Source organism: Triticum aestivum, chromosome 7A (genome assembly GCF_018294505.1).
Source record: "Triticum aestivum cultivar Chinese Spring chromosome 7A, IWGSC CS RefSeq v2.1, whole genome shotgun sequence".
Taxonomy (NCBI): Eukaryota; Viridiplantae; Streptophyta; class Magnoliopsida; order Poales; family Poaceae; genus Triticum; species Triticum aestivum.
Genome location: NC_057812.1, coordinates 710,891,303 through 710,899,656, shown reverse-complemented (window position 1 = coordinate 710,899,656; position 8,354 = coordinate 710,891,303). Strand labels below are relative to the sequence as shown.

General features: G+C 45.1%; 1 protein-coding gene across 1 annotated transcript; it reads right to left on the bottom strand.

Annotated features, from left to right (window-relative positions):
• Positions 1–2,089: 2,089 nt before the first annotated feature.
• Positions 2,090–6,316, bottom strand: LOC123146901 (desmethyl-deoxy-podophyllotoxin synthase-like). Its single transcript, XM_044566166.1, has 2 exons — positions 5,396–6,316; positions 2,090–2,815 (listed from the first exon to the last, which is right to left on the bottom strand). Exons 1-2 carry the CDS (start codon positions 6,314–6,316, stop codon positions 2,183–2,185), a joined length of 1,554 nt encoding a protein of 517 aa, XP_044422101.1. The 3' UTR covers positions 2,090–2,182.
• Positions 6,317–8,354: the final 2,038 nt, after the last annotated feature.

Sequence of the window (8,354 nt, the reverse complement as noted above, 5' to 3'; positions counted from 1 at the left end):
CGTTTATTCAAAACGTTTTATCTCTTTAACCGTGCGTCCAAATCTCGAACCGTTTTCACCGTTGGATTCCTCGCGTCGAGTTCATCAAAAGTAGATCGAATGTTCATAGGTTATAACGAACTTTTTCACGAAAAAACCGGACGAAAAAACCGAACCGGGAGCATGTGTTTTTTCCCTTTTCGAAAGAGGCACGTCCGTGCCTCTTGCGAAACCACAACCGTGCCTCTCGTGGAAGCAAAACCATGCCTCTCACGAAAGGAAAAAACGCGTTTTTCTCCGTTTCCGTGGAGGCACGGCCGTGCCTCTCGCGAAAGCACAACCATGGCTCTCGCGGAAGCAAAACCGTGCCTCTCATGAAAAAAAAATAGAAAACACGTTCTTTTTTCGTTTCCGAGAAACACGGTCGTGCCTCTCGTGAAAGCATAACTGTGCCTCTCGCGGAAGCAAAACCGTGCCTCTCGCGAAAGGAAAAAAAACAGACAACACGTGTTTTTCTTTTCCGAGAGGCACGGCCGTGACTCTCGCGAGAGCGCAACCGTACCTCTCAGAAGCAAAAATGTGCCTTCGCGGGAAGAAAAAACAGAAAACGTGTTTTTTTCGTTTTCGAGAGGCACAGTCGTCACTCTCGCGAAAGCAAAACCGTGACTCTCGCGAAAGGAAAAAAGAAAACACATTTTTTCGCGAAAAAATGTCTTTTTTTGAAAAAAATGGTCTAAAAGTTCAGGAAGACCGGTGGAAAACCGAAACATGGAAAAAACGTTTAAAATGCCAAAAACGCGTGCGGAAAAAAATTCGGAGGGAGCGTCCAGAGAGCGACACGTAGTGGGCGGTTGGGAGCGCGCCAAATGACGCTGATCGTTGCGAGGCTCCCGAAGAAGCGCCTGTTAATTAGTTGCTCTTGGCGACTCCTTTCCTCTCTTAAATCTACTATGTGGGGGGAGAAAAAACATTTCGGCCCGCGAAAAGACAGCCCAAGAAAATGGGCACAACCCGAATGCTAACAACCAGGTGAAAGAGTCTATATCGCATGCGGCCTTTGTCAACCTGGCCGTGATGCTATGGGCTATTTGGTGGGCACGACGACAGGCTATTCATGAGCAAATATATCAAAGCCCAGTGGCAACACACCAGTTCATCAGCAGGTTCATCGAAGAGCTGGAAGTACTAAAACCCAAACCCAGAGAAGCCCGCTTGGGAGGAAACAGAGTGGTCGCAAGACCAAAAGCACCACCGCCAGGGGTAGCACAGATCCACACAGATGCGGCGATGGCGAGATCCCATGCGGGAGGTGCTTGTGCCACTGTTTGCAGAGACGTCGAGGGAAACTTCCTTGGAAGCTCGGCGCTGGTTATTCACGGTGTAACAAGTGTGGCGTCAATGGAGGCGTTAGCTATTCGCGAGGGGCTTGCATTGGCACAAGACATCCACCTGCATGATATTATCATAGCTTCAGATGTGAAGCAAGTTGTGCATGACATACAGAATGGAGCTGATGGACTGTATGGGCCAATCATCAGGGAGATTAGCGAGCTTGTTTCCTCTTTTAATTGTAATATAACTTTCGAAGGTAGATTAGCAAATATAGATGCTGATAGACTAGCTAAATCCTCGTACTCTTTGGATCAGGGGCAACATGTGTGGTTGCTCCATCCTCATGATCCATTTTGTATCCCACCTTGTGTGAAGTTTGATCGATAAAGCTAGTCTTTTTCCCGCAAAAAAAAACTAGTCTTTACCCTAAAAAAGGTGAAAACAATGAACCAGCCGTGTACCCGCGTCGCTCCTACCATCGCCAAACCCCAGCACGAATCTAGACGCAATACGATCGGACGGTTGTGGCTGTGAATGAGATCAAATTAAAACTCAGCTAGCTGAGCTTTAGCAAAACCGTTTTTCGATTTCTGTAAGGATGTTTTTTAAGGGTTTGTGCTCTTAATATATATGGCCTTTGACCTTTAAAGAAAAAGAGCCTTACTCAAACGATAGATAACATGACAAAGCACCAGAGTGCATCGAGTCCATGCGATACATAATTTTTTATAACATAACAATAAAACGCATACAATAAATTAACAACTTAGAACCCGGGTCACATGATGAAGCATTAAAAACGTACTACTTCAGCTCATTTTATTTAGGTGCGAAGACAAGAAAGAGTATGGACAACCCCATGGTTGAATATTTATGGATTAGGAGCCGGCACATGAATTGTGGCATGCAACCATAGGTCACCCTTCCTCCTCGCCGTGATCCCGAGCTCCTCCGCCATGTCTAGCCCACCGGCGCCTCCTCCGGGGAGCTCCCAGTCGAAATGGAACAACAGGCTCGCTAGCATGAGCTCCACAACAGCAAGCCCAAACGTTATCCCAGGGCAGATCCTCCTACCAGCGCCGAAAGGCACGAGCTCGAAGTTTGTTCCTCTGAAGGCCGCCGCCGCGTCACCAGCCTCCTCGAATCTCTCTGGCCGGAACTCCTTGGCATCAGTGCCCCAGCTCGCCGAATCCCGCCCGATTGCCCATGCGTTGACAAGCACCATGGCGCCCTTGGGCACGTCATAGCCGAGGACACGGCAGGGTTCCAAACACTCCCGTGGGATGAGAAACGGCACCACTGGGTGTAGTCGAAGCGTCTCTTTGATTACTAAATGCAGATAGTGCAGCCCCTTCAGGGCCTCCTCACGGACGCGGCTCTCCCTGGTGTGGGCACCACGCACCTCTGCTTGTGCCCTACAGAGCGCCGCCGGGCTCCGCATGAGCTCCGCCATCACCCATTGGAGTGTCGTCGCCGTGGTCTCGCTACCCCCCGAAACCAGATCCTACAAAAAAAGAACTTAACTCCGAGAGGTTTTGGCTAAAAGATGCATGTGCTGAAGTATAAGTGCATTGCACCCTTTTTCCATCAGTTTGAGCTTTAAATTTAATACCTTCGCACGCGAGTGTCCCAACGCGCGAAACGTTCCGCACAACAAGTCAGGTTCCGACCACGCACTATATTCCCTTACAAATTTTTGCATGCCGTTTTCCTGAGAGTGGTCGCCCCACGTACTATAGCAGCGCGCTGCCATGGAATTAAACATGATGGACCCACCCACCTATTACACGTATGAACGGAAGGGCTAGTTGTGGTGGCATGCAGGCCCACTCCATAATCAACATGCTCCCTCCATTTTTGTATATATGGCCACTATCAAAATTACAATTACTAGCATCTATACAAGGCCACTAACATCAATCGAGGTAAAATTGATGAGGTTTGCCTCATACTAGCAACCGAGGACATTAATATCCCCTGTATGCATGTGGGAGTGAGAAGGTTGGTTTTCGTGTACCACATTAATCAACCAATGAGGAGTGAGAGGGTTGTCTTGTTGTGTGTTGAAGAGAAAATGCACATTAATTAACACGTCAAGCGAGAAAAAAACTAGCTTGCAATATTGACTTAAGTAGGCATTAATTTCTATCTTGATACCTGTAATATGAGTTTGTGGCCTTGTATACAAAAATGAAGGGAGTATAATCTCTCACCCTTGAATTTCGGGGTGTGGGGGTGGGGGATGGATGGGCCAACTTTCCCTATGAGTTAAATACATGGGAGGTGCTTCAGCTTGTTCCGTGGAGTCAGTTTAGTGCCTAAAGTTGTAAAATACATGAAACTTGTACTCGAACTTGTCCGGCCATGTAAATACGGTGCCTCCATCCATATCCGGGCGTACTTTCAGCCCGCGTGACGTGCCAGCGTGGCAACGGCCCACTTGTCAGTAGCTGAGAGAGGGCAAACTTTGGGTGGCCCGCGTGTGTGAAATTATTTTGTAGAAAACCCCTTCATATTTTATTTAATTATTTAATCACGAAGGAAAGGCCTCAAATACAATGTATGGTTGCGAGGAATAACATGAAAAAATCATGGGGGGGTAGAATCTGGCACCTTCTGGTTAACTATCTGGCTAACCGGCCAAAATATGCCGTCTATACAACTATTATTAGACCTATGTAGACATTTTCCATGTATCGCTCTGCAAGTTTCTTTATACATTATCTATCAGTTTTATTTTTATCTTTTCCAAGTTCCTATTTAGTTTCATGACACGTAAGTTTTCCCATATAAAAATACAATATGCAATTGTTTTTTGTTTTATCTTTTTCTCTCTTCCTTATTGTGTACTTTGAACAACTAGATATGAACATTTCAAAATATTATGGGGATTAAAATAGTTAAACATATATTAGAAATTATGTGTAAATTTATGTATGTTCATTCTAGACCACAAGCATACACAATTATTGTTGATCTGTATTTCAAAAATACCCAATTATTAACAAATTGACAACGTTGTAATTTGCAAAATATTCAACATTTATTCAAAATTATTGTGTTGAACTTTTTTAAATACATGTTGTCAATTCTGTAATGCAAGATGAACATTTTTCAAAAACTCATTATAAATTTTTGGAGCATGGTAGCAACTGAGCGTGTTTTTTAAAGGCTAAAAACTGGCACTTAAAGTTTCAAAAAGAATTGATTGTTTTCACACAGAAACGTATGCATATGCTCTAAGTGACTTTCAAATTGCGTTCAAATTTAGGTTATATTATACCCTGCAAAAAAATACAAAAATCTGGCCAAAAGAACCAAGCTGATTTTTCATGTATTCCCCTTTTTTATCTGTCACATACAAACACATATTTTGATCAAAATTTACACATATATATTACACTTCTATGTGCATGTACATAAAATTTTAGAATATTTTTAGCTGTAAAAATCCGTTTCTTTGTACTTTGTAAAAAAATGACACAATGTGCCCGTGCTCCAAACTTACTTTTTGCATAGCAATGCAATATAAACATTTTGACCTCGTCAATATCTAATGAGCAGAGTATGGCTTGGTGGACAACCTGGGCGCACAATGCAATCACGCAAATTCTTTTTTCTAATATGTGGGGCTTTCCTACGTGATTAAATAAAATGTGAGAGGGTTTTCTAAAAAAATCCTCAAGCACGTGCCTGCACCTTTCCGCTCTCAACCACTAACCTGTGGGCCACTCGCACGCCATGTGGGCTGGGCGTACGGCCGGATACGGATTGAGGCACCGTATTTGCACGACCGAACAAATTCAAGCATCAGTTGTATGTATTTTACAACTTTTAGATGCTAAATTGATCACACAAGACAAGTTGAGACATCTCCCGCGTATTTAACTCTTTCCCTATCCTTCAAGTATAATCCAAGGAAACACAAAGACACTGCACATTTTCCGTGTGAATTAGCCTCCCTTCCGGACTTTCAGCACAATATAAATAACTAAATAAATAACATGCGAAAGGAACCACTGAAAATATTGCTGTGAAGTATATGTGCATGTATGCAGTTCTATAGCATGGAGGTCGATCTTACGGTGATCACGGCACGGATGGTTCCATCGTCAAGAGGCACGTGGAGGCTACCGTCATTCTGGATCCTCAGTAGCACGTCCACGATGTCTTCTTCCTCGCCGCCGGCGCCGGCCGACCTCCTCGTGCGGTGGTCCTCGATGATGTGGTCTATGACCCGGCTCATATCGTGGCATATCGCCTCCAGCCGGCGCGTCGATCCACTAAAGGCACGTGCGAGGCGCGACGATGGGAACAGGTCGGCGAGGCTGAACCCGGCGGCCAGCATGACGCCCTCGTTGAGGCGCTTCAGGAACTCATCTCGAAGTTCCCCGTTCCGGTTGCCCACCACCGCGTGCACCGCCACGTCGGTGACGTAGGTGCTGAGGAGGGATCTGACGTTCACAGGATCCGAGGAAGACGATAGCGACGAGACGATGGAGGAGACTAGGGCGGCGGCCTTGGCCTCGCGGCATCCCCGGAGGGACCGGACTTTCGGCGCGCTGAGTAGCTCGGTGACGCAGAGCTTGCGAAGGCGGCGCCAGTGCTCGCCGTGCGGTGTAAGGGTGATGCCGAGGTCGTCTCTCGTGATGGCGCGGAGGGTGGCGGTCCGCGGCCGCGTGGCGAATACCGCGTCGTGGGTCTTCATGATCTCCCTCGCTGCACCGGCTGACGAGGCCACAACAACGTCAAGCTGCCCCAGGCGGAGCAGCATGAGCGGAGCATTGTACCGGCGGGCGATGTCACGCATGGCGTGGTGGGGGAGCGCGCCGACGAGGTGGTGCATGCTGCCGATGACCGGCAGCCGCCGTGGCCCGGGGGGAAGGTTCTCGCCGCCGTGCTCGCGTGGCTTGGACATGGCGATGAGGAGGATAGGGAGTAGCAGGACGGTGGCCATGAAGAGGTGATTGTAGTAGTACGTGGCATCTAGTTCTTGTTGCGCCATGGCTTGAGATGAGTGCATCTCCTCTTGTCTGCACCGGAACATTATATATAACGGTAAGAGTGCAACACAAAAAAATACTTCCTCCTCCGGGTTTATTAGACACCTTTCGTTTTGAGCCAAAGTTTGACCATGAATTTAACTAATAAAATATAAATTATATGTCATCAAAGTTATACTATAAAAAACATTTTTCAAATACAAATCTAACAATATACTTTCTGTAGCATATATTTTATATATTTTTGTCAAATACTTGGTCAAACTTGGACCCAAAATGTAAAGGGGCCTAATAAACCCGGACCGAGATAGTAGTATAAGATGTGTCATGGCACTAGTTTTCATAGTGTGCGTCTTCAATATGTTGATGTTTATATTTTTAAATATATTTTTTCAAACCATGCAGGACGATTGCTTGTATTATATTAAAGAGAGGGAGAAATACACGACCAAAAGGACCTAGACTTGCTTCTACCCATTACACCGCGTGTAGCGACCAGACCTCAAACAGTCTGATCTCTGTGCATAAGTGTCATTCCTGGATCGGTAATGCTGACACACACAGTACTTGAAGGGTTTATAACAGAGTAGCAATCACACACTTATTACATTGAATGTCTCAAAAGAGAACTTATTACAATAAATATGGCTTAAGGCCTTCTAAAACGATAACAGCGGAAGGCTTGGAAGATAAAGTAAGTCCATCAACTCCAACGACATCACTGAGTGAAAGACCACGACCTAAGGCTCCTTACTCATCGACTGAAAAGTCTGCAATATGATACGTTGCAGCCCGAAAACGGGCCAGCACATGGAATATGCTGGCAATGTAACACAAAAGGATAATGAACAGAATAATGCTATTACTAAATGCATATATGGCTGGTGGAGGCTGTAGGGTTAATATGTTTTGTGAAAAGCCAATTTTTCTCTACTGCAAAGGAATAAGTTTTATTTAACTACAAAATTTGTTGAAAAAAATATTGAGAAGGTAAACTCCCTGTCAATCCCAATTAAAAGTAATCATTAACAAACCATCAAATTAATTAAATAGTGATGAGATCAACATGATAATCCAAGAACCAGATACTCAAGATGTCCATAATCGGGGACACGGCTAACCATGATTAGTTTGTACACTCTGCAGAGGTTTGCGCACTTTTCCCCACAAGACTCGATCTCCTCCCTTTGATTTCTCGCATTACATGATGTTTGAGAAACGGATGACCGAGACTAAGGATGACAATTTTACCCATGGGTACAGGTACCCGCGGATACCGTACCCGCATGGGCAGGTTATGGGCACAATTTTATACCCACGGGTTGTACCCATACCCTGCCCGTTAAGTCATGGGTAGGGCATGGGTATAGTCTTGTACCCATGGATATACCCATACCCTACCCATTTATACTGACATGTTACATATTTGGCGGATGTTATTTGGTGAAATGTGTCATGAGCATTTGACTCAATGTTAAAGTTGTCATCAGTTGTCAATTTGAATTGAGATAGTTGTCTTGTACTCCCTCCATCCGAAAAAACTTGTCACCAAAATGAACAAAAAGGGGTGTATCTAGAACTAAAATACATCTAGATACATCCCCTTTTATTCATTTTGATGACAAGTATTTCCGGACGGAGGGAGTACTCGTCCACCAGTTATTGAGTTGAGATATTTTTTGTCAAATGTGCTATGGATGAATGTAAAATAGTGATAACTTGTGTACTGTTTGATTTACCCGTTGGGTACCCAATGAGTATGGGTACCCGTCGGGTATGGGTACGGGTAAAGTTTCGTACCCATGGATACGGGTATGGGTAGAATTTTGTATCCATTGACTACACGGGTATGGGTATGGTATTGCTCTACCCGCCCCATACCCTACCCATTGCCATCCTTAACCGAGACATAGTCTTTCAGAAGCGTTAACATCTTACGATGGGTAGACCGTACCACCTACATCCCCTACATATGCTAGTCTACCACTGTAAGAGTTCACACGACTTAATCAACTATGCTAGAGCCCATAAGAGCTTGTG

What these genes read in the sequence shown, in the direction of transcription:
- LOC123146901 (XM_044566166.1), bottom strand. Translation starts at nt 6,316, where the DNA reads ATGGCGCAACAAGAACTAGATGCCACGTACTACTACAATCACCTCTTC. An exon ending in CCATCCGTGCCGTGATCACC is followed by an intron (nt 2,816 to 5,395) that starts GTAAGATCGACC and finishes CTTTTTTTGTAG; the next exon opens with GATCTGGTTTCGGGGGGTAG.